At 41.6% G+C, this 26,524-nt stretch overlaps 1 protein-coding gene and 1 long non-coding RNA gene across 2 annotated transcripts; one reads left to right on the top strand and one right to left on the bottom strand.

The window, feature by feature from the left end:
• Positions 1–7,445: 7,445 nt before the first annotated feature.
• LOC102305442 lies at positions 7,446–10,799 on the bottom strand. The gene is made up of 4 exons (XR_316933.2): positions 10,551–10,799; positions 10,353–10,410; positions 9,873–10,256; positions 7,446–9,030 (listed from the first exon to the last, which is right to left on the bottom strand). It is a non-coding gene; the product is annotated as an uncharacterized LOC102305442 (long non-coding RNA).
• A 10,864-nt stretch (positions 10,800–21,663) lies between these two features.
• Positions 21,664–25,092, top strand: serp2 (stress-associated endoplasmic reticulum protein family member 2; the record flags this gene model as incomplete). Its single annotated transcript, XM_005940441.3, is given in 2 exon segments — positions 21,664–21,866; positions 25,020–25,092. Coding segments are annotated over 2 exon segments (157 nt in total), but the record flags the coding sequence as incomplete, so codon positions are not given.
• Between the last annotated feature and the right edge of the window lie 1,432 nt (positions 25,093–26,524).

Below are 26,524 nucleotides of genomic sequence, written 5' to 3'. Positions count from 1 at the left end.
CTTTTCATGGGCACCTTGTCTCACAAGCGTGAGGTATCTTTGGAGAATATCACTTATTATTATTATTATTATTATTATTATTATAATTATTATAATTATTATTATATATTTATTATAGTATTATTATTATTATTATAAATAAAAAAAAAAAACAAATTTTTTTTTTTTTTTTTTTAAATGGCTTTCTCATACACATCTTTCCAGGATTGTTGTAACACTTGAAGCATCTCATTGTCCAACTCATTCTTAGCCTGTTGTCTGATGCTGCCTGTGTGCTGCTGTTGCTTTAATAAGTCCAACTGTGTTGGGCCACCAAAAACATCTTTTGCACATGTTCCATTTTCACCTGTTTGCATCAGACTGGTTATAAAGGGATTGCAGCCCCTAATAAGGTAGTAAAAACCCGCCAGATTGGTTGATTGTCTTTTCTTTTTCAAAGTTTTGATCTTTTCTTCAGCAATCAGTCTGATTAGTTCTTTTTTAGCTGTTTGTACTTCTGATTTGTCAGCGGAATGTTGCCTTGCAATACGTTAAAGGCTCTCACACAACGCATTGATGAAATCTAAGTTTGCATTACTAATAATAACTCTGTACAGTAGGGCGAGCCTTGTATATCAACTCAAACAGAGACTGATTCCTCCGCATGTGTGATGACATCCTTTCACCTCTTCGCTGTGAAAGGATGACCTGATATTTATCTCATGGATTATTAAACAATATTAGGGTAGTTGGTGTTCAAGGAAATAGTTCTACTGGATTTGTCTTGAATAAACAGATCTCTCTATCGTTCAGACTTTCTCTATATATCAGTGCTATGTACAAAGCCGAAATAATTTTCTAGCCTGTCAAGGTTGTTGTAAATGATTTGCAGGTGTCCTAAAGGATGTGTTTTGTTTGTGTTTTTTTGTTTTTTTTTTTAAAGACTGCACTGTGGGATAGACTGAAGTCGTAGTAATATTTTTTCCATCACATGCAGTCTGGTGGTACAGCTTTAGAGCGTTTGTGCGCCCACCGAAGAGGGCATCTCGTGGATTCAGGCGTTCTGGCTTTCTGTATGTGTGCATGAAAGCCACAACTGCGGGGTCTGTCTGCTTCAAGGCAGCCCATTCACACTCCCACATCACAACCATGCTCATACTGTTATCTCAATGCATCCACTTTATCACAAAATATGCAATGCAGCAGTCCAATGGATGCTCTGCTGACATGGTTAACTTCACTCCCGGGGTAGCATTTAACACAACTGTGGTGAAAACATCCAGCAAATTCATAAGCCGTATTACTTGTGGGCTCAAAATATGGACCAATCCGCTGTTCGCCACCTCTGAGAGCATGTTTTACCACTGTGTTGGTAGTATGGGCCACGTATTGAAGCCATTCAATAGAGATGTTAGAAAACGTCTTATTCTGCTCGACGTATGCACCATCATACGTGAGAGCAAGCGTGTCTCTAGGCAGAAACAGTGTTTTATACACACACATGCTGAATGCAACTAAGGTAGTATACATGAATGGATCAATGTGTGTACAACCCAGTAGAGTGTCACGATATATACTGCATGCTTTACGCAAGACATCAACATTGTTAACACAGTAGCGCCTGAGTTCAGCCTGAAAATCAAAGGGGTTTTGTGAGGCGGTGTGATGGATGCATGCAACCACACAACTGAGATACTTGGGTAATATTCATTTGGTCTTTTGTCTTATGTTTATGTTATGCTCTAAAGCTTCTGTGATCATAAGTTAACTAATTTGATATTTTGAGTTTACCTGTAATGCATGACAGCACTAAGCTATAGCCCAAATGGGGGCATAGACTTTGCTTTGCATTGTTATTTTATATAGGTATATGTTATATTGATTATATTTCTGCTCTGAGTTACCTGCCCTCCGCTCCAGTCCTTCCTGATTTGGCTGAAAGAGGAGGCTGAGGGTGGAGCTGGTTTAAATGCAGAAGCCAATAAAGTGGACTGGACCATCTATTGTGATCATGCAGGGGGAATGGGGTTCTTCTTGTATGATGGTTAGCTGTTATCTCTTTAGTTTTACCTTTGGTGTATATAATGGTTTATTCATTTGCTATATAACTGGAGCTGTTTCTAATTTGGGCAGGTCAGTTTGAGTTATTTTTTTGGCTTTTCAATCAGGTGATAGTGTTAATTGTGCAGGTGCATCATGACAGTGTTTGGGTTTGGCTCATCATGTGTGGAAAAAACTAAGCAGATGTTTACATCCTGCAGCATGATAATAGATTACAGTCTTGATGTTTTAAGTGTTCTCAAATTTGCTGACATCAGAGAATGATACTTGCTGTGTGTCACATAGGCCTACTTCAGCATGCATCTGTTTAGCCATAGCAATTTTATCATTATCAGGGGATAATGAGTTTAATCAATGCGCTATGCAAAGGAAGAAGCACAAATTGTTGTGTGTTTGGTGTGTGCAGATGTTTACCTTTGAGAGAATCTCATCATAAGGGATGTGAACCAGTCTTAGGCGAGCACCACTGCTACTGTTCTGCTCAACCGTGACAAACTAATTCATCGTCACTGATAGATTCATCATTACTCTGCATAACTTGAGCTATTTGATCGAGAAACGGATCTGGATCGTACTAATCATCAGCATTTAAAACAGCTTGAACATCAGAAGCCAGCGACGGTCCTCGCAGAACTACATTTAGAACACAACTTTGCTGAGATCCAACCACTGCCCTATCTATCATGCTGGCTAAGCAGTCTCTCACCCTTGCTGGCACTTGTTCTGGATCATCAAGACTTATGTCCCTAAAATCAAGGTGCTCACGCAATTCTTGGGCATTAAATTTGGGTATCTCTCTAGGGTTGACTGTTTCTTCTGGGTCTGGTCTGCACAACGGGCTCGACTACTGCAGCACCTGTTTAACACAAACATTGTGAAGGACTGCAAATTTCTTGAGGTGTTGTGTGGAGGAGAAATACTGATCATTTGTGGTGGTGGTGTAGCAGCAGCAGCAGCAGCAGCACCCAGACACCTTTGTGTGCCAGGTGCACACCCCTGAGCAGGTGTGACAGAAGCATTAGTAAAAACAGCCCCAGCAGCTGTGCCGACAGACAAGGATGTGCATCGGACGCAAGATCAGCAGCAGCTATACCATCATTAACAACAGCCCCAGCAGCAGTAGGAACAGACAGACAGACAGACAAGGATGTGCATCAGATGTTTTCGCACGAGCCCTATGAGGTCTTGTATGCAGAATATCACATTTGTTTATTATTTGTTCGGACCACTGGTTAAAAGCCTCTAAGTCAAACCATCTAGCAGGAGTGGAGGTACCGTTATTGTGTTTAAATAATTTATTAGGAGGGTCCATGATGTGGATTTGAAGTCAGGGATTTAAAATTCTGGTGCAGATGACATCTAATACGCTATAGGTTTTGTTTATTACCTCGGTGATCCTAGTTGGAGCACCGGCTATTTCTTGCAAGTGTCCCTGTGCTGCTTGTTGATGATAATTGAGTTTAGCTTCAGTCAAACATAATTTATCAACTACTGAAGCAGTGACTCTGTTCAGCAGGCGGCGAGCCTGCAACATTTAAGTATGCGTCGTATGCCTGTGATATTTGAGTCTGTTATGCAGCTTTCTTCAAAATCTGTGTGACTCATGGGTATTTCTGATACACTCTGGTGTGGTGGGTATGTGAACTAAATTGAAATCCGATATGCTGTACTCAAAAACATCACTAAAATCACGAGTCAGGCACTCACTCTGGGGTGTTGATGCATGGAGCGATGCTCTCCACAGCCTGATTTACAGCTCTTAAGTCTTAAATCATGCGCCACGACTGTAAATCAGCCTTTCTGACTGGGAAAATAGGTGTTAGATACTGCATGTGGTGCTTCAACTAATATCCCTGCTTTAATCATGTCCTCTATTACTGGTTTAATGCCTTCCTCTGCGTCAGGCTTTAACAGATATTGCTTCACTCTTGGCCTATATGAGGTTTTGGGCTTTATTACCATCGGACTTGGTGTTGTCATTAACACTACATCAGTCTTCCCCGTAGACCAGAGCTTCTCTGGGACCTGTTTAAGCTCCGGGTGTTCTGTGACATCTACAAGATATCATTCTTATGTGTCATTCTCACCCCCCTCTAAATGTGTTTGTGGTGTTGTCACCCATCCCAGCTTTTTACGAAAGATGCTGCGTTGCATGTCTGTCTCCCACCCCTCTCCAGCTTGCTGCCACGCTCTGTGGTCACCTTGCATCACTAAAGACTCTAAATCTGTCCACTCAGCCGTGCTTTACTTTGTCAGTGAAACGTGGCATTTTTCCTTTAAAGAGTTGTGCTGTTTCAGAAAGGATCACACTGCATCCAGCCATTATTTCACCATCAGTGTATATTGCTTTTATGGTGATTCTGTGGCCCTAATTTCATCACTGTCTGTGTAGGCCTCATCAGGCCCAGGCGTAGTCTTAAAATATCAGCGTAACAAATCTTCTGGTGTCTGTGTATCATGGCTTGTTGTAAACATTTCCTCAGCTGCAGCTTGCAGTTTATTTGCTCTGGTCTGGAGGCTGACAGGTCAAGTGTCCAGTAATAATGCAAATCCCCACTGTCCTGATGAACCATTGTTTCAGCAGTTTTCTCCTTTTCCTGCAGCTGTCATTCCAGTGGATGTTAGAATTATTGAAATTCCAAGTTTTATCATATCTCTTCCTAAAAGGTTCACTGGACACGTTAGACACATAACTGAACCCTGGGCTGCCTCTCGCGTGGTAGGATCTCTAATCCACACTGGTTTAGAGATTCTATGATTTAGTTGACCACTTGCAGACTTTACATAAATTGTGCCACTTGAAGGGTCAACTCCTGACACATGATCTTTCAAGACTGTTTTATCTGCCCCTGAATCATACACAAATTGAATGGTTTTGCCTTGCATACTTAACGTGCGAACTAGTTTCACTTCTTTCCCTGATAAGTTTAACAATACTTCAGTTAAATGTATGGTCTGGAGCACAGGCTGTTGATTCTGGCAACCTAAACAGTCATCTGTACATGTGTGGGTGTTGGCAGTGGCGACAGGTGCTAGTCAGTTATTGATGGGTTTTTGGGTTTGGGACGTCTATATTCTTCAGGCTGGGGCTCGGGGCAATCCTTAATATAGCGGCCCTTTCCTCCACACCCATAACACCTATCGAATTTCTTGTCCCGTTCCCCTTTTTAGAACCCAAATTTCCTCGGCCTCTCTTGCCTCCGCCTCTATTTTTTCCCCTTTCTAACCTGTCCCTAGAAAAAGATTTTATCTGCCAAGGCGGCGGCAAAGCTTTGACTTGTATTTTTGATTACTTCCTGTGCAGGGCGGGCCCAGTTCATGCATGCAATGGACCTGTCAGTGTTATGATTAACAATTGATTTCCTAATGAAATCAGCAATGGGTGGATGAAAGCTGTTCATCAGAGCATGTTTTTAACTGCTGCTGCTGCTATAAGCTATATTCTTTGAAAACTTCCTCTAATCTTTCCCTGAACTCATGGACATCCCCCTCTTTCTGCACACATTGTTGAATAGAATAGAAAACTTTATTTGTCAATTTCTTCAAGTGTACTTGCCATACAAAGGAATTGAAATTGCGTTTCACACTGTCCCATGCGTAGACATTGACAACAATAAAGTGCAGGTGCACAACAAAAACAGCCCTAACAATAAGGTAATATTAAATAGGTAACAGGATAGACAAGACCTAAAAATAAATAAAATAAAGTGTTCCAACAGTGTTCCCTGGAAAATAGTCTACTTGAGGTAGTCCCAGGTTGTGGTTGGTAGGGGTTTTTGTTTTAATGCAGCATGAGACTATAGCAGCAGTAATAGTAATATAATAATATAAATAGTGCTAAAAGAAGTGCTAAAAGAAATACTAAAAATATATAGCGGCAGGTGTGTGCAATTGCAATGCAGAGGTAGTTGTTTCCAGTCAGGAATGTTTTCCAGTTCTTGGTTCAGAGAGTGTTTCCTTGTTGGAGAGTGTGCGTGGATGGGGGGTGGGAGGGGTAGAGTCCAGTCTGTCTTCCTATACTTCTGCCAATCTGGTGATTCTGCTGGCTGGGAGCTGGGAGGGAAGAGTTCAGCAGTCTCACAGCCTGGTGGATGAAGCTGTTGGTGAGCCTGGTAGTGCGGGAGCGGAGACTTCTGTATCTCTTTCCAGAGGGCAGGAGGCTGAACAGACAGTGCGCGGGGTGGGTTGCATCGTTGACAATTGTGATGGCTTTGCGGGTGAGGCGAGTGGTGTAAATGTCTTGCAGGGAGGGGAGTGGTACACCAACTATCCTCTCAGCTGTTCTCACAATGCGTTGTAGAGCTTTCCTGTTATAGTCAGTGCAGCTACCGCCCCACACAGTGATGCAGCTGGAGAGGATACTTTCAATAGTTCCTCTGTAGAATGTGGTCAGGATGGGTGGTGGAGCACTTGCTCGCTTGAGTTTGCGCAGGAAGTAGAGGCGCTGTTGTGCTTTCTTGGCCAGTGATGCTGTGTTGGTGGTCCAGGAGAGGTCCTCACTGATGTGCACCCCCCAGGAACTTGGTGCTGCTCACCCTCTCCACTGCAGCGCCGTCGATGGTCAATGGGGGGTGACAGGTGTGGCCTCTCTGGAAGTTGACAATAATCTCCTTGGTCTTACTAACATTTAGCAGGAGGTTATTGTCTCTGCACCAAACAACAAAATCCCCCAGAGGCTTTAAAAGTGTTTCTAAGGCGTTCATAGACCCCGTCAACTTGACCTATTAAGTTTTCATGCCCATTGGGCAGGATGGTGTTGCCATCCCTCCCCGTGTAGGTGCCTCTCACCCGAGGTGTCCGACACCTCCTAAAGGTGGCTTCTGTTTCCTGACCGTTTAAGTGATACGAGGAGCAGAGCTGTTTGTGTCGGGTGATAAATGCATCAACATTGGTCAAAGGCCTAAGCCTTTACATGCCTCTGCACATCCAGACTCAGTCCATGACTTGTAAACACAAATAACACTGCTTTGGTCACCTTCAATGCCATAATGGCGGTTCGACCTCGACCACGGGATAGGTATTTACTGCATGGATGGGGTCGGGCTGCGAAGCATACCCCCCCCCCCCTTGTCCTCACCGGTTGCAGCTGAGGCTTTATAACAGCTGCGCTTACCTCACCGCCTTTATTCGTGCATCTAGTCCAATAAGGGCTTAGCAATCTGGTCATCTTGGTTGGACACGTAGGCTTCTAAGAATTTGATAGGGTTTTTTTTTTTTTTGGTTTTTTTGCTTTTTCATTTCCTAGTTTATATCTCCAAAAGTTGATTCTGTTCATCTGGACGTAGCGTTTTGTGGGAGAAACTTTTCGTCACTCATCCAAGTGACTTCTTCAGTATCAGCTGACTGCAGGTTTTCCCAAATCTTATAAACAGTGCATTTGCATAATGACTGAAACCAGCCCACTGAAGGAACAGTGGGCTGGGAGGTCAGTTCCTTAATCATAATTATGCAAATTCCCACAAAACGCTACAATGTGCTTTTAATGAAGCCTCTCACTGTTTCTTCCACGACCTCGCCAGCAGATGCTGTGATACCAGAAAACCGTTATCTCTCATGCTGCTTTTTTTTTTTTTTTTTTTTTTTTTTTTTTTTGTTAATTTTCTGTGATGTTTGGTCGCATTCTCCGTAAGAGACTTGACCGACACCCGTAACGTGGCGTTTTCGTCAGCAAGCATTTCCACCTGCTGCTGGCTGAACTTCAGGGACTCTCTCAGAGATTTAAATTCTCAATGTAAAATCTCCACCAGGGACGACCTAGCATCGAAGCTGGACAGTCGCGTGTCAATTGACTCCAGGATGTCTGCAATGTCTTTGCTGGCAGGTGATGTTGCGCCAGGGGAGTCTGCAGGGTGACGTCTTTTTGATATTGGGGTGTCGTTTTTTTGCCGGGGAAGATGCGCTCTGGGCCTTCTTCATATTCTTGAAGCACTGGTCGATGTAATCTTGGAGCACGTCTAATCTCTCCCCACTGTCCTCCAGTTTTGGAGATGATTAAGCAGATATTGTTAATTTTATGACAATTGATTGGTATATTTGGTATAATGGAAGCTTGAAAAGATGAAAATGTTTAAATTCTATGCTACCATTTACTGTCTTTCCGCTAAGTCTCCGGCCTGAATAACTTGCCAGAAACAGTCCTTTGTTTTGTGGAATTGGCTCTGTATCTTCTGTGCATGTGCACGCTTTGCTTTTCGGATGGGGCGAGAGAGGTTGGTTCTGGCTGTTCTGAGAGCTGTTTTATGTAGGCCCCGCTGTCGGTAGATTAGTTGTGGAAATTGTGCTTTTCTTTTTTTTTTTTTTCTGCCCCCCCCCCGATTCTGAGCAGGAATTGTCTGTTGTAGGTAGGCGGTGCCCATCGTACCTCGGTCGCCAAACAAAACAATACACCGTAGAAAAAAGTGAATTTTGCCAGAGCGCTATCAGCCGCTGCCTGCTCATGGTGCTGCCAGAAGTACAGTCATCTGTGGGTCATGGAGATGTAGAAGGGATTTGGGGAGGACACAAGGCTGGACAGGGTCTGGATATAAGTGGCAGAATTCCTCCAAAACAGAGCAGTCCTGACCGGTGTGCATGCAAAAGATCTGTGAGAGGTTTTTAACTCAATCAGTGTGCTTTGCTTTAGCGAACTGCCACCAGTACATGTCCAGATTTTGGGTACAGAACACTTGCTTTGTCCTTCACTGATGGACTGGTCAAGTGCCCTTTTCCTTGCTGCACTGGTGGTGCAGTCGATTGCGTGGCCCAGGACTCCTTGCACTTTCTGCACATTTGAGAGCATTATCCAGTAAGAATGAACATCTATAGGTGATGTTCCCTTGTAGACACACTGCAGTGTCAATTTTGTACAGGAGAACTGCCACATGTGCACATTTCTCTGCCACACCAGCCATGCATGTACAATGGGCACTCTCAACATCCCCATTAGATTTAAGGATAACCCAGGCTGAAGAGGCTTTTTGCTGAGAGGCACATGGAGTGATTTACCTGAAACTGTCAATACAGAAAAACATGTTTTAGAGGATACACTGTACAGTATATCTGCAGTGATTTATAAATAGTGAATTGTCTTGACAGTAATAATAAAAGTAAAACGCAATACTCTATGGTACATAGGGAAAAAAATAAATACTTTATTCTCAGAATTTATTTCCGATTTTTGTTTCATTGTTGTCCAGTACGATTAAAACGTACACTATTATTGTCACTGCTACGTTTTCTTTATTCGTACAAGAAATGTACTAATTAATTTCCATTGGCCTTAGTACTTACTCCATGGTTTTCTAATGGGTATTTATGAAGACAATTTGTGAGCTCGGTAAACTTACCTTTGAGATGTTCTACTCGGAACATCTCAAAGATAAGTTTACCAAAAGGCCATCGTCTGTACAAGGTCCTGTACCCATCTGCCGGTAAACTGGACCTGGGCTTGTTGCAGGGATCTGAAGTTACTAAACACTCCATGAGTGTATGAACTCACATTTAGGACCATATAATTATAAATATGAGCATGATGAAAGTTGAGCAGCACGCTAACATCTTTAGTCCACTCTGTATGCTCATGTGGGTCAAACCCTTTCCCTCCTTTGATTTTATTATTTAATTTTTTTCCTACCTTTTTGTTTTTTTGCCTTTTCGTCAAGTCTGTCTTTGTACCGACCTGCTGTGTTCTCCTTCGTTTTATACATAACTTTTTTGGGGGGCAAATAAAATTCAAATAAGGATTAAAACCGCAGAATGGATGGTTACCGGTGCTGGAAATGCTAAGAGATCTAAATTAAAGTCTAATACACTGTGCTCAAAAACATTGATAAAATCACAAGGCGCACACACACCCTGAGGTGCAGATGACCAGTTGCTAAAAAGGGGGTCTGGCTTTCCACTATCACACACAGCCTGTATTGTAGTTGCCTGTTTTTTGTCTTCTTCCTGTTCTATACGGCGTAAACATTCCAGAAATGTGATGGGCTCATCAAAGTTTTCATCATGCAGATGGGTCCTGTGCTGGCTGTGCAGATAAACATGTGTTAAAACATTATATATACAGTTTGCAATATGTCATTTGAAAACAGCATATACACGTGTTTGGGTTTGTTTGTTTTTTTTCCTTTTTTTTTTTTTTTTTTTCTTTGGACAAACGGTAAGTATAGTCAGTGTTATTCAGGTCATGTCCGGTTCTCCACATGCATCTGGAGGTTTTTGTGGTCAGTTTATTAACCCTGTGCACAAGTTGGAGAAAAGCACAGTTAATACATCATTAAAATAAATAAATAAAAATAAATAGAGTTGTTTAAAATACATGTTTATGTACACACCTTGTGCTTGTTAGAGGGTCTCTAACAGGCCTCCTTTGACCTACGAAAGTGGGTGTTTCTGAAGAAACAGACACGCACTATGTTAATATATGAAATAAAATATGGCGAATGATTTCTCTAACATTAGACACAGCCATCCTCTGACACAAAATAGTATCTTTGTACTATCAGTATAGTTTAAAAAAAAAGGCCACCAACCTTCCACCTGTAAAACGTCTCCTGCGCCGTTCTCACACCTTCCTAAAAGTCAAGCTTTGTGTATTCATTTTCTTTTCTAAAACAATTTATCCATTCATGAAGTCCATGTTAAAAAAAGAACGATGTTAGCCTTGCTGATCAGTAGAATGCACTGATCCGCTGCAGGTACTGAGAAAAAGATATAGGAGAGGTAAACCATGATAACTCTTGAGGGGTAGGTATTTCTATTAAAAAAAAAAAAAAAAAAAAAAAAAAAGCCTTCACTGTGTCTAGGTTGAGTGATGCCAGGGAAGTGCTAGAGTTGTCTGTCCACATAGAGCCGGTACATAGCGATGACGGCCTGGGAGCCCTTTTAAATGAAGCTGCGTCGGACTGGGAACAGGACCCTGCATCGTTTCAGGATCTCTTTGAGGAACTGGTCATTTACACTGAAGTCTGACTTTTCACCTGCTCCTTCTGTTTGAAATAGCCAGATTTGGCCACAATAGGACATGATCTCCCAGCTCCCGATTTCTTATCACTTTTGATAGAGTCCATCGTATCAGGGCTGTGTTTCACTGTGTTCTCCTCCAGCTTCAAGTGGGTTTTAATGAAGCTTTTCACCATTGCGTTCATATCCTCTCCAGCAGATTCTGAGATATGAGAAAACACAAGGTTATCTCTCATGCTACGGGCTTGCAGATCAATAGCAGTCCTTTTGTTTGTTTTGTTAAACTGTCAAGTCTCTTACCGAGAATGTGAGCCAGAGTCCCATAGCGAGGCATTTTCAGTAGCGAGCGTTTACAACTGCTGCTGGCTGAACTCCAGGGATTTTCTCAGGGATTTAAATTCCTGGTTTAAAATCTCCACCAGGGAAAACCTTGCATTAAAGCTGGACAATCGCTTATGGATAGACTCTAGGATGTCAGTAAAGTCTGTGCCGGGGAGTCTGCTGGGCGACTTCTTTTCGATGTGCACCTCCCCTTGTCGGCTGGTAATGTGGTGATGTTATGGGCTTCGCTCGGGGATGTGACAGCCTTCTTTTCTTGTGTTGTGAGATTAGACAGAACTTTTCCATTGGAGAAGGCGACTGAAATCTTCAACCTGATTTGGTCTGCTTCTGTTTTTGTTAATTTGTTAATCCTTATAACAGTTCCCGTGGCTGTAGTGAGGTCCACTATAGGCAGCTGTTAGAATAGAATAGAATTCAACTTTATTGTCATTGCACAGGTACAGGGCAACGAAATGCAGTTTGCATCCATCCAGAAGTGCTTTAGTGATATAGATATATTACAATATATATTAGCAATAATATAGATATGTAAGTATATTACAGAAATGGGTCTATTATGGTATGTTATAATGTACACGGTATGAAGTATGTTGTGAATATTCTATAACTATAAGTATGTACAGGCTGTAGTGAGTACAAGCTATGAACAGGATATAAATATGAAAAACTATACAGAATATGAAATAAATAACTTTACAGAAATCTGAGATATACAGCTATACAGAAATGGGAACTATGCAAGTTGTAAACAGTTGTAGGGTTAAAAATTATCGAATGTACAGAATGATTATTTACACAGAGCTATACAGTAGTGCAGTTAAGATAAGTGAGATATGAGTTGTGAGGGGTGGAGTATTGAATGCTGAACTGAAGTCTATAAACAGCATTCTGGCGTAGGTGTGTTGTTGTCCAGGTGTGAGAGGACAGAGTGCAGTGCGATGGAGACTGCATCCTCTGTGCTCCTGTTCTGGCGGTATGCGAATTGGTGGGGGTCCAGGGTGGGGGGGAGACAGGATTTGAAGTGTGCTAGGACCAGCTGCTCTAAGCACTTAGTGATGATGGGGGTGAGTGCTACTGGGCGGTAGTCATTGAGGCAAGATGGGTTGGAGTTTTTGGGTATCGGGACATGGATGACCGCCACACACTTGTGGACAGCTGTTGTTCAACCATGTTTCGGTGAAAAACATGACATTTGAGTCCATAATCCGTCTGTTGTTAGTGATGGAGAGCCGTATCTCATCCATTTTGTTTGCCAGAGAACGGACATTGGCGAGGAAAATACTGGGTAAAGGCAGCCGGTGTGGTGTTAGCTTTAGCTTAGCCCGTAGCCCTCCGCGCCTACCTCGCCTTTGTTTACGATCTCGGCGCCGTCTGCGTGCACTTCCGCCCGGCCGGGGAGAGTGGGCAGCCTCCGGTGTTCTGGAGATCTCTGGGATGAGTCGGAGATCGGCGATAAAACTGTTGGAGTTGTGAGTCCAGATGTCCAGAAGCTCTTGTCTGCTGTAGGTCAGCAACGCACAGCAATTCTGGACGAATAATCCGGTTAAAAGTAGATAAAAAACCGCTAAATAGCAGATTCTGGAGAGACACTGAGCCTCGCGTTGTTCACGCGCCGCCATCTTGAGTGGGAGAGAAATTACAAAATTGAGTCGTTTGGCTAGCACTTTCTTTTCAGGTTCAGTGAGATTCTTGTCTGAAAAGTTCTCACAACCAAGGACAGTCAGGAAAAATGGGTGAAGTATTGTGCCGGTATTGACTGGGGAGTTTTTATTAGCAAAGTATGGAATTTCCAGTGTTGTCGGTCTTTTCCTTTCGAATGTTGGGCTCTAAGCCTTGTCCACAAACTTGAAAATAGGGGAGGGTAGAAGTGTTGAGTTCCTGAAGAGTCTAATCCTGTTTTGGAGTGCATGTATAGTGAAATAGACCTGTCTTATCTTTTCACTTAGAAGTTGATTTTGTGCTCTCCATAAAATCAACTCCGCTCTGGTGTTCCCTGACCGTGAACACAAGGTGCAAACTCTTGGGACAAAGTCTTCTTTGTCTGCGTCTTAGGTTGAAGAGATGGTTAGGGAGTATAAAAGGGAATCAAAAACCTAGCAAATTATAGGAACCAACTGGAGAGTGTTCCTCTTATCTGAGAAGCTTCTTCAAATCTGGGACTCTCCACCAATTGCTCTTAGAACTGAAGAAGCTTCTCTGATGAGATAGAAACTTAAAGTAGTACAGATGCTTTTCTTTCAAAGTGTCACAGTCCTGGGTCGGTGACGCAGCATTTTCTGTTTTGTATTGTTAATCTTTGATTTCTTGATGTCTTTGTTTGTTCCTAGGTTTTGGTTCTGTGTCAGTATCGGGTCTGAGGTTTCTTTGTCAGTGTCCCTCATGTCAATGTAGTTCTGCCTCCTCACCTGTGTCTGCTCCTGGGTCCACCTCTCTCTTTCTCCACTCTGAGTTTTGTGTCACGGTCTGCAGGCAGACAAACTACAATGATCTCGATCAGCGGTCCCTAAGTCCCAGTCCGTGAGTCTTTTAGTACCAGGCCGCGAGAGTTGAGGCTCAGGTGTGACATTTATGTTAAGTTTTTTATTGTTTTGTTTTTTTTATTGTTTTTCGTTAACTCTTTTTCCCAGGGCCTTTTCATCGTGTGTTATGAATAATATTCTTTTTTTGGTGCTGGTTTTATTTTGTTGTATTTTTCCGTAACACCTTAAAGGCCAGTCCGTGAAAATATTGTCAGACATAAACCGGTCTGTGTCGCAACAAAAGTTGGGGACCACTGACCTGGATGACTGAGAACCATCACGTACATCCCCTTTCTGTTTATTTTTCCTCATCTTGAAAGCTGCTGTAGTTCAGCAACCACAACAGTCCTTCCCCTGTAACACTGTCCAGGAAGCAGTTTGAGGCTGAAATTGTCCCTTGGCCATTTCCATCTTCCTGGTCATTCTCCTCTAGTTGAGAAGAAAAGTGCTGAGGAGATCCCAACCGGTCACCCAGGTTCATCCAGCAGCCATCGTGCAAAAGCCACAGGGGGCTGCAGCGACAAGCCGGTAGGCTCTGCCAGAGCAGACGAATGCACCAGCAAGTGTGATGGGGTGAGACAGGCCTCCACAGTTGTGGGGGGCCTGAGATTGAGTCGAAGACCTGACCCACAGAAGCAACAGGCACGCACAGAAACAAAAATGCATTCCCAAACTCATGCAAACAAACACAAATTTTTACCCTCTAACTGGTGCCTATTGAGACAGTTGTGCTTAGTTCACAGGACATAAATCCAGGAGCAGACAAATCATAGGGATAGGTTAATGGTACATTATCAAATAATGGGCAGTTTAAAAAAACTAATGGATTAAGTAGACAGGCCATTCTTTATAATGAATAAAGAGCTCTCTGGATGTCAGAAGGGGGGTTTCCACACTTGAACAACAATTCCAGGGTGTCCAAAGGCTTGTACCTGTGTAAATAATTGAACCTTGACTGAATCAATCAATTACCGCTTTTTTTTTTTTTCCTTTCTTTCTAAATTGTGCCTCACCACAAAGCATCAGTGAAATTCTTAGTGGCCAAAGGTCAGTTAATTGCAAATACATTCTCCGGCTTGTTGTTCTTCCTCCTTCAGCTCATGAAAAACATTTGGCTGTGCTGAGAGAGAAAAAAGCAGATCGGCATTTTTGCTGTGAGACTGCTTGTGTGGCAGGAAGCGTGTAAATGGTGCTTCACATTCGTCGCAGCAGCAGTGAGCGTGAGCAGCTGACAGAAATGAGAATGAACATCACTGTTTGCGGACATGAAATGAACGCACTCTCCAGCAGCTCAGTTATGTTAAGTCTGTTTTTCTGTAGCCGAACTTAAACATGGAGCTCTGTTTGCCTGACAGCATCAAGGCCAGTGGGGAGTGGGCCAGCAGGGAGGAGGTAAATGAGCCCAGCATTCAAAAGAAGAGGGTGGAGTCGTTTAGGATGTAATGAGCTTCAACCCAGCCTCCTGTCTCTGTGTTTTCATACAGACCTTATTTTGTTAACGTCACACCCTCATATGAGCTGACATTGAATATTTCCTTCCCTCCTCCACCGCTCCAGCTGGATCGGTCTGTAGCTTAATTCATCTCTCATGTTTCAGGTTTATTTTGCTTGGGTTAACTGCTGTTTACCCTCCTCTTGTGACGACTTGGAAGTACATGTTTGTGCTCTACAGGGTGCTTTTGGACTATAATTAGAGTAGCAGGTTTGAGGTAAACAAGTCTGAATTTAGGTCATGTATTCCCAGTGTTATAGGTTAAGGTTAGTGGTGCTCCTTTACAACACAGACGCTCTGAAATTCTCTGAATTTGGATCCTGCTTAACAGTGTCTGTTACGTTTTTACTCCTTAAACAATATCTTTTTCTAAAGTGGGTTAAATGTGAAACACTCCCCAGTTGGAGTCACCTACAGCAGTTTCATCCCACATGCACATGTTAAGTCATCTACCTGCTGTCCCTTAGACTTGGGGATAATTATTATCTAGGAGTTGTAAACTGTCTCAGCTTCCCTCCTGTCTGCTCTAACAAAGAGCAAGAACTCAGTTTTATCCTTATTCTTTAAAATGTACAATGTTTGCACAGTTTGAGAATAAATGGAAACTTGTTTTCATTTGTGTTGCAAGGGCAGATAAACATGCAGAAACTCTCCAAGTTGTTTTGACAAAAATGGTGCAGAGGTAGAAGTGAATTTCTTGGCTGTAAACACAAGATGGAAACAGTCTCACTAAATGTGCATGAAAGAGTTTCTTTTAATGTCACAGCTTGCATACACTCACCTGTGTAATTGTTCATGACGTGGTAAATAGACTGGTTCCTATATCTTGCTTTCCTACTCTACCTGAGCACTCAAACCACTCGCTTTGTATGAATGGGGCATGTTGTATAAATACTACTTTTGTGTGTTCTAACATTTACATTTCAATGGATGCATCAGGGTAAGCATCTTAAGGACAAGATTTGACATGTAGACTGGAGCAGCTTGGGATCGAACCACCAACTTTCCGATTAGATGACCTGCTCTGCTTTCTAAGCTACAGCAACTCCTTTAGATTCAACCGAATGGCACAGATTCAAAAAGGTGCTGGAACTGTTCCTCAGACATTTTGTTCCATGTTGATATGATGGCATCTGCGCCACTGCAGATTCATCAGGTGCACATCATGATGTGACCCTGTTCCACCACATCCCAAAGGTGCGCTGTTGCACTGAGATCAGGTAATTGGAGGTCTTAAGGTTTGATATGATCTGAGCTTTATGACATAGAGCTTTATCCTGCTGGAGTCTGTAACCACAGTGTGCTCATCTTCTGGTGGCTAAGGAATGGATGTGGTCAGCAGCAATAATCAGGTAAGCTGTGGTGTTTTAAATGATGATCACTGACACAAGGCAGTATGGATTCATGGTGTCATGCTGTTTATGCCAAATTTTGACCCCAAATTTCAAAGGTCGCAGCAGAAATCGGGACTCTTCAGACCAAGCAATGCTTGTTTTTTTTCGGGGGGGGGTGTGTATGTTGTGGTGTTTCTGTTTTTTTTTTTTTTTTTTTTTTTTAAATCGTCTGGCTAATTTTGGCGAGCCATTGTCACCTCAGTTTCCCGTTATACCTGCTGCCTTCCTATTAGCTCAAAGCAGTCTGGCCAGTCTCCTCTGGCATCGACAAGATGTTTTCACCCAGAGAACTGAACATTTTCTTTTTCAACACATTCTCTGTTCATAGCATTTCAGAAACTGCTGATCTGCTGGAATTTTCCCACGCGATGTTACTTGGATTTACAGTGTCTGACACCGCCAACAACTACCACCATGTTACATTCAACGTCACTTTGCTCTTGTCTCCTCACATTGCAAAATCTGCCATAAAATCCTTGAATATTTCTTTCTTTTTTTTTCTTCTTCTTTCAAAAGGGTGCAAATGCATCAGAGTATGGACCACATGTAAGAGTAAAAGACACTGATTTTAAAAATTTGATTTGACGATCATTTTTGGCTGTGTTAAGCTTCTGTCATGGATTCTTTTTGCAGGAAATCTTTTTCATCAATGGAAAAAGTTGGAAAAAAAATGTCGGAGGGCTTAAGGGTTAAATGACCTTTCTTCCCCTACTGATGATCAGCTTAAAGTTCAGTGGCTTAAATGGTGAGTTGTTGCCACGTGACTAGGTGACAAAGTGATTTGGGTGCCTAAAGTTACAAAGTACAGTCACTTAGCAGGAATGCTTAAATTACAATATCATATTTATAAATCTCTCTTAAACCAACCAACTCTTCAGGATGATAATGTTTAGGTAACATTGACCAAATATCACCAAAAGCTAAATGGTTTGTCATTGCAGAGAAGGAGGCTTATAATTTGTTTTTTGCATCCAAATCTGTTGTTTATTCATGCCAATTTGGATCTTGGTTCACCAAAAACTGTTCATTCTTTCAGAGACCATGGAGACCTCCCAGGATAGGAAAGAAAGAAGCTTCAAATTCAGGTCCTGCATTGACGCCGATCACACCAGGACATTTGATCTGAAGTCGCAGCCACAACCTCTGACTTCCTCGCAGCGCTTCTTTTTCACACACGAAGGGAAATGTCAAATGTTTGCATTTTCAGAGGGAGCTGGGTGTTATTTTTCTTGGCAGGCTTGAGCTCAGCAGCTGGAGACTTGCAGTCAGGTCAGAGAGGCTGACAAGGTTGCTACACCACCCCCTGAGCTTTTTTTTTTCCTTCTTCTTCTCCTTCTTAAATGGGGTGGCAAAGGAGAAAACGGGAGCCTATCAGGAGAATCTTTGGTTTTGTAAATTCATAAGTATCAATTATAAATTGAGAGGTGGGTCCACAACTGTAAGAATATGGCTAATACACCGAAGCACACAATTCAGTGTCATCTCTGCTTACCTTTATTCTAAACACAGCTTATGCTTCTGCTTTCAGCTACATTAGTGATCAGTGGGGGTTAGTTTAGTTGATTGCTTTTTATTTTTACCAGAAAAGGCCCATTGAGATCAGTCTTTTTTTTTTTTCATAAAAACAAAAGACCCAGCAAAAGTTGCAATCTGTCTTCTCTTTTGCTTAGAACATTCTTTAACTCTGTAAAATTTTTCCAAATTTTACAAACTCTGTTTAAAGAATTCAGAGGTCCAGATGCCCTTACATTCATTAAACAGTGCAACCATGTGTACTAAATTATGGGTATGGACAAGTGCCATGCATGTTAGTTTTGTTTCTGTACATGTTAAAATAAATGGCCTGCTTACATTTTTTTTTTTTATTTAAAATGGTATAAGCTGAAAGTATTCCTTCTCTTTGTAATTTCACTGTCTGAAATAAAATGTGCGTTGACTCATACTCTCCTGGAAGAAATAAATGTGGTGTCCGATTTGTATTAATGTGATTATAGGACTGATTCTGCCAACAGTTAAACACTTTTCCGTTGTTAACCTGTCTTGGGGTGCACTACAAAAGTAAAAGCAACATGCTGTATTCTGTATGTATTTCAGACTGTATAGTTGGTCAAGCAGTTGATAATCTAACCATTCGAGGCCCTCTGTACAAACACACTCGTAAGTACAGTGTTTGGACAACCCGTCTGTCTCTTCTTCATTGGTGGAGTCCTTTCCAAGTAAACTCTTTGACTCCGTTGCTAGGAAACTTCTACTCTGTCTCTGCCCTCCTGACTGCGAGCAGCCGGCTCGCTCCTCCTCGTGATGTAAGGACGCTGTAATAGAAACACATGTCATACTAAGTAAAAGCTGAGCTGTTACTCACTGCATTGAGATGGGTTTCATGCTTATATTGGTCATTTTGCTGTTGTCTGTGTAACATGAGAGTGAGTACCTTCTTATCACTCTCACCATGCACTTGTCGCTCCGCTGTAGTCAGACACACAGGCTGTAATTTAAGGTGGTCTAAACACAGAGTCTATTGACCCTGATTGTGTAGTGTGGTGTCAAACAAGTACCGCCTTACAGCAATAATCCATTCACTCTGATAAATGTTCACAACAAGACCAGCAGTACGAGTTTTTTCAAGTGGTGTAAACATTTGCCAGTATTGTAGCCAGTTAGTCATTTAAAAAAGGCTTTAGTGGGTTTGCTGATATCAGAAACACTTGGTTTTTGTTCATTTTGACAGCTAACTATTAATCACCCTGAAGACTGGCCCTTAAAGCCACTGGCTGACTTTTTCAAGTTTAATCAGACTCGTGGAAGAATTTTAAAATACATTAAGTATTCTTATCTATCAGAGTGAGATTTGGAAAAACGTCCATTCAGTTTTATTTACATAGCACCAATCACAACATTCTACAGTAATACACAGAGAACCCAAACAATCAGACAACCCCAGATTAGCTAGCACTTGGTGGCACTGGGAAGGAAAAACTCTTTTAACAGGAAGAAACCAGAACTAGGATCAGGGACGGGAATCCATCTGCAGCAACCCGTTGGGGGTGAGAGGGGGGACATGGGACAGAAAATACACTGTGGTACAGAGGTTAAAGTAAATACTAAAAGGTTCACTTAGAGCCTTAAAATAATGACGTTAGTGAATCTGCAGCTCTAGCTAATCAAGTAGAGCAGAAAGGAAGCACCAAATACCCAGTTTGGTCATTAATCTTTACCAGGTAGCTTTTACTGGGATGGCGCATTGACTGAAAGAGTTTACAAAGTACAACAGCATCCAGGGTGTAGGAGCTAAAAAAAAAAAAAATACTACCAGCTTAATAATATGTAGGTCCTCTAAAACACTTTTGATCCCAACAGGACTTCTGAGGACATTATGATGTATAGAACCAGTACATTGGCAGTGGATCTCTTAAATGGATGTGGCTTCCTGGAATCAGACACAGAATTGGAATCTTGAAAGAGTCAAAGGTGGGTGTTATCCGGACACTACAACACAGAATGAACACCATCCCAGACGGGCACAGCAGAAAGAAGCAGAAGAATATAATTTCAATAAGGCCTTGAGTAAATGTGGTTATGCCAGCTGGATCCAGGAGCGGAGGGCAACTGTTGCTTAAGCGAAAACCTTTAGTGATACCTTATGTGTTAGGAGTATTATTGCAGAGATGCATTTTCTAAAAACACTGTCTCCGTGACTTTCAAATCCCAAAACGCATTACCCCCAAGGATCGGGTCCCCATTCACAACAACAGTAATATGGTGTATGCCAGGAGGCTGCACGGCACAGAAGAGCTACCCCGTCAGACCAGGACTCCGCAGTCTTATTTACACCTACAGGTCAGTGGACACTCTTACAATGAAGAGTATGTACACATCCTGGACAGGGAGGAATGCTGGTTTGGTCAGGAACGACCATCTCTCAACCAAGAATAAATGCAGTGCTTGCAGTCGTCCCCCCCCGATCTGTGGATAGTACTCAGTTTCATGATCACTGATCAATGGCCATGACCCCATGCCCTGTTGTTGGTGATTCTTGAGGTTATTATGCAAATATATGGTTTTTAAAGGTGGGGAAACTGCAGTCAGCCGAGACTGATTAAGTCACTTAGACGAGTGACGAAATATTTCTCCCGCTGAAAAGCTACATCCAGATGAATAAAAGCAACTTTGTGAATGTTAGGCAAAAGCACCTGTCTGGATCGGTGAATGAGACTTGTAATAAGTGCTTTGAAATGTCAAAACAAGAATCCCACAAAGTGAAATGGATGCACTGAGGACAACTAAGGGTGAGGTAACTTGGCCAAGGATACTTTGGTATGCACACTGAAGGAGCTAGGGATCAAACCACTGGCTTTCTGACTGGTAACCACTGGACCAAAAAAAACATTTCAACCTTCTTCTTTAAGGCAAACAACAAGGTAACTTTTAGGCTGTCTCAAAACACGCATCGTTATATTTAGGTAGATGACAGACATGTAAACCCACAACCTTGATATAGATGAGCAAAAGAGGATGGATGGATGGATAGAAATTAGATTATTTTTAATCATCTCATAATATTTATTACAAAATATGTGTACAGAAAATGAGTCGTACAGTGACGACTCGTTTTCTATTTCATTTATTTTCAATCAGTCTATTATTCAGTCATCGATAGCTGGAGCGCGCCCCTGAACGCGCCAGGTGCATGGGGATGCTGTTTTCAAGCTCAACAACGTACAACACGCAACATCCTGTGGGGCCCTTCAAAGTAAGAGTCTCGGTAAACATTTTGTATAATTTCTTATAACTTAAGTCTTACAACGATTTAAACGTACAGTAAGCATATATAGATAGTCACGTGTTGGATTTCTGAACTTCGAATATCATAGAATAGAGCATAAAAACTTGTTATAATAGCTTCGTGCTCGTATTTTGAACGCTATCGCACTTCGGTTCCGGTTTCTTCTTCGCGGACTTCTGGTGACTTGACGCAGGCGCCGCTGCTGCTGCTGTCGTCAACCTGCAGCATCAGAAAACAACAGGCTAAAAACAGACTGGCGTATCCCGGTGAAGATGGTGGCCAAACAGAGGATCCGCATGGCCAACGAGAAGCACAGCAAGAACATCACTCAAAGAGGAAACGTAGCCAAGACGCTGGTGAGCCGCTAACGGACACGCAGAGCGACGCCAACCTGACACGTTAGCCCAGAGAGGTGACGTTCAGCCCGGCGTGAGCGCAGCGGTGATGGTAGTGCTGATGGTGCCAGCTGTCAGTTAAAGGTGTCAGGGTGCTGAGCGACTTGGGAGCTTCAGCGTGATATGTGCGGTGTGTTTTATTTCACACGGAGCGGATCGGGGTGTAATTTATTCAGACTGGATTCACTCCGCTCGTGACCGCCGCACACTGCATTTGCTGTCCGGGTGAAGAGGCTGCAGTTAGGGCAGGAAAATTGCCGAAACCCGTTAATTCTGACATAAAATCAGCGGTAAACGTGAGAGCACGTCTGAAATGCATTGATTTAAAAACAAATAATTGGTTGTCATCAAGGAAAAGGAAAATAAACCCCAATAAATCCATCACTTTATTTTACTTTACATTGTGGGCCACATACAGTCCACTTTGATCCTAAGTGACCGGTGAAACTTTCTGTCATGGTGAAGAAGTTTAACTACACATTAATTACTGAGCTATCATAAAGTAACAGAAAAGACTTGTTAGAAATTAAAAAAAAAAAATTTAAAAATACAAAAATGATTAAAAGTAATGAAACAAAACAAATGCTAAAAGGCTTTTTGGTAAATAAAAGAACGTACGATTTATTTATCAGATTTATTTGGTAATTTTTTGGAAATTTTTGTTGTTGTTTGTTTTACTGTGGACCAATTGTTTAAAAAAACAAAAATAAGACTTGTAAAACTTACATTTTGGACTTTTAACTTTATTTAGGACCTCCTTCACATTGTTTGGCGTCTTCGCCAGGCCAGTTCTGGCTCCTGGGCCTTGTGTTGATACCCCTATGTAACCAGCTCCCAGTTTGGATTCAGGAGACAGACTTTAAAACTTTCCTTACTTCATGAATTTCACCTATCACGGGTTATTTGTTATAACGTAACTCCCGCGATAAACGAAGGACCACTGTACAGCACTCTACATTTTTCCTGCCTCCCCTAACCCCCAACCAGCCCCTCACTGAGCCTGATCCTGCTGGAGGGTTCTTCCTGTTAAAAGGGAGGTTTTCCTCCCCACTGTCGCCAAGTCCACTATTGTAGAATGGTTATCTTACAATATGAAGTGCCTTGAGGCAACTGTTTTTGTGATTTGGCGCTATGTAAATAAAGTTGAGTTGAATTGAAAAAACCGTGCAATTTCTACATGCTAGAAAACATTGGTTTCTTTCACTTACTACAGCATCACAACCATTTGGGCTTAAATTTTAAGAAAGACATTTGCAAAAAAAAATTGCAGAAAAGTTTGTGGTGGCTCGTTGCCCAGAAGATTTTTGTGAAGTTCCCCCCAAAAAAGACAAAAAAGAACCAACTGGAGCTTTTCTCTCATTTAATTGTTTTTGAATCAATGAATGTGGTGTAGTATGAATGTAGCGAAAGCTGTAAAATCTAAGAAAATACAGTTAATGCCAAACTAGGTGAGCTGAACAGGAGTCTGCCCTTTTGACATCCCTGCTACTCAACATGTTTGTCTCACCTGCTCCCACCTTTCACTGAGGTCAGTGCAGTTGAATGGCAAGCTGATATCACAAAGCAAAACCAAAAAAACACTGAATTAAAAAAGTGAAAATAGACGTTAGATGGCTGGTGTGTACACAAAGGGCACCAATAAAATATGAAGAAATTTAAAAATAGTAATAAAACAGAGGACATGTGATCATTAAATTGTTTAATTATTTTATTTGACATAAAAGACCAAAAAATAAATAAAATAAAACGTATTTATTGTTTGTTTTTTTTTCCATTATCTGCTCTTCTTGGATTAATCAAATTACACCGCAGCGCTTATGAGTCTTATTAGTTACTATTAATTACTTTTAATGACTGTGGAACATTTTAAAATATCTTTAATACGTCCTTCACATTTTCATTTTTATCTGCACTCTTTTCCACTGCTGTGGATTTAAACATTTATTAACTTTAGTATCTGTTCTCAAGGTCAGTAAAGGGATCATGGAGGGTTGTCTTCTCCACAAGTTTTCTCTTTTCATTTCTGTTAGTCTCGGTAACTCTATTCAGTGATGTCAACATTAGTTTTCTTCACATATCATCCTCCTCCTCCTCACACGTTTTACATCCCAACAGCAGACATGTAATGCAGAATGTCAAATTTGCTCATTTGCTCTAGTTTTCCAATAAAGTTCTGTGATAATCCTTCCCTGGTGATCCCCATGGTATTACACGGGGAGTGGAAGCATTTCTAGACTAAGATGAGCTAAAGACAAGCAGGTTTTGTCTTTTCCCACTGTGACGCCAGCTATAAACTACAATGTACAGACACACTGGCCAATTTATTAGGAAGGTGTTGCAAGAACTGTTGATGAAAGTCCGGATGGAATCATACTGCCATATTATTTACACCAAATTTGGATCCTACCATCTATATATTGCAGCAAAAATTGAGTTTCATAGACCAGGCCACGTTTCTCTAATCTTCCAATGATTCTTGTTCTTAGCTGACAGGAGTTTCACCCAGTGTGGTCTTCTGCTGCTGTAGCCCATCTGCTTCAAGGCTCAATGTGTCATGGGTTCATAGATGCTCCTCTGAATGCTTTGGTTGTGATTATCATGGTTTCTGCTGCTAAATCCTTGAGCTGGTTGCTGGTGTCTGATAAGATATGTACATGCTTTTTTTGTTTGTTTGTTTGTTCTTTTTAGAGTGAATGTCTCATTAAATAAGAGAATAATTTGGAAAGGAATAATATTTTTCTTTATTTTGTTTTTTAAAGTTAAAGTGAAATCTTTTTAGATGTAAACATACAAATTCTCTCCCTTCTTTAAGTTACTGGCAAAACTTTTTCAGGTTGAGCCCACTTGAGATCAAATCAAGCTGCATGTGGTCCAGGTTTAACACATCCAACCAGATGAGCTCATCACGGCTGCTCTCTAAACCTTTGACTGATGAGCCACCGTGTAAAGAGGGAGAGAGAAGTGCTGACCCTGCACCTTTCAGTGTATAATTAGACTCTGAGGTTTATCCCTGCAAAAACAGTTGTTGAAGTTGGACAAGGAGCAGGGAAGCCTCTGTGTTTGCTCGCCAGCACATTTTTGCTGACGTACATGATGTGTGTTTCTCCTCCACAGCGGCCACAAGAAGAGAAGTATCCAGTGGGTCCCTGGCTGCTCGCCCTCTTTGTGTTTGTTGTGTGTGGATCAGGTATAGACCTTTTCTTTTTTTTCTTAAATATCTACAGAAGAAAGTGGTTTCAACTGGTCAGTGATGCTGGATTTTAGGACCTAAAGTCAGACTGATGTGATGTATCAGTCTGTGTTCAATACCCAGCAGCTCTTTAATGCTTTGATTATCTCACTCAGATGACTGGACCTTCAGTAACTGTGTTAAATTAAGTGTTTTATATACACAGATAAGGCTTATTTCATGTTTAAAGGCTCACTCAAATGTTAATTAATTATGCAGTTGACCACTGGAGCTCCACATCCCCAATCCAGTAGATTTATTAAGCACTCACATTTAATCAGCCTCATTGGAGCAGGGCTGTGTTCACAGGGGAGTGTAGCGTGTCTATTGATGCTTTAAGACATAGGTGTCAAACTCTGGCCCGCGGGCCAAATTTGGCCCGCAGCCTAATTACATTTGGCCCGCGAAGCCATACCAAATTACTATTAGAGCTGGCCTACTGGTATTATACAGCTAATATATATATTGTTTAGTATTAAGCTTTGCTTGTTCCACATTCAGTTTTTCAGCAAAACTTGTTTGAGTCCATAAGAAGAGATTCATTCTTAAATCTGGAGGAATATATTTTTCAATAAATATTAATGTTAGCCCACGACCTTGTTCTAGTTTTGAATTTTGGCCCACTGTGTATTTGAGTTTGACACCCCTGCTTTAAGACTAGAGTGCTGTGAAGTGTGAAGTCTCACATCGTGTTACTTGTCTGTTTTTAGTAAAAGAGAGGTTGACTCGTATTAAGCTCCTCCTCCATTTCAGATGACAGTGGCATCAGAAGATAATTCGGTCTACGGGAGAATCCCAGACAATTTTTCAAACCCAGGGTGTAGTAAATTTTTCTCCAAAGCTGAAACGGCCTATTGATTTGCATCACCTTCACGTCACGTCATTGGAGCTTGCGTCATGTAGCTGTGCCGCATGACAGCTTCACCAGAAGTCTTACAAATCGCTTAGAGGACAGCATGGATGGGATCAGGGGTTAAAATGTAAATCTAATAACTGTGTATTTTAAGTACTTTGTGTATATTTTGATGGTAAAGCATTTGTGCTACCACTTGAGTATGATTAAACCCTAAATAATTCTGTCGTTACAGTAACAATGAAAAATTTTGGAAAAGTCACGAACTTAAAAACGTCTTTTAAATGCTCATTAGAATTCAATTCAAAACGATGAGATTTTCAGTGTGTTTCAGTGAGCGACCCACAAACTGACGCCTCATTACAGGGACACACATCTGCTGCAGTTTTAAAAAGTGTCACAGAGTTGACAGGACTTTAAAAAAAAAAAAAAAAAAAAAAAGAAGAAGCTGCTGATTGGAGCGGGAAATTGGACCCAGGAACGGGATAGAGAATCCAGATGAGAAATGATGTTTACCATGCTGTTTTCCTTCCTGTC

This window comes from Haplochromis burtoni, unplaced genomic scaffold (genome assembly GCF_018398535.1).
Source record: "Haplochromis burtoni strain Fernald_Lab_line unplaced genomic scaffold, NCSU_Asbu1 Contig_274, whole genome shotgun sequence".
Lineage (NCBI taxonomy): Eukaryota > Metazoa > Chordata > Actinopteri > Cichliformes > Cichlidae > Haplochromis > Haplochromis burtoni.
The sequence above is the reverse complement of the archived record's forward strand: the minus strand, read 5'-3'. Positions and strand labels throughout refer to the sequence as shown.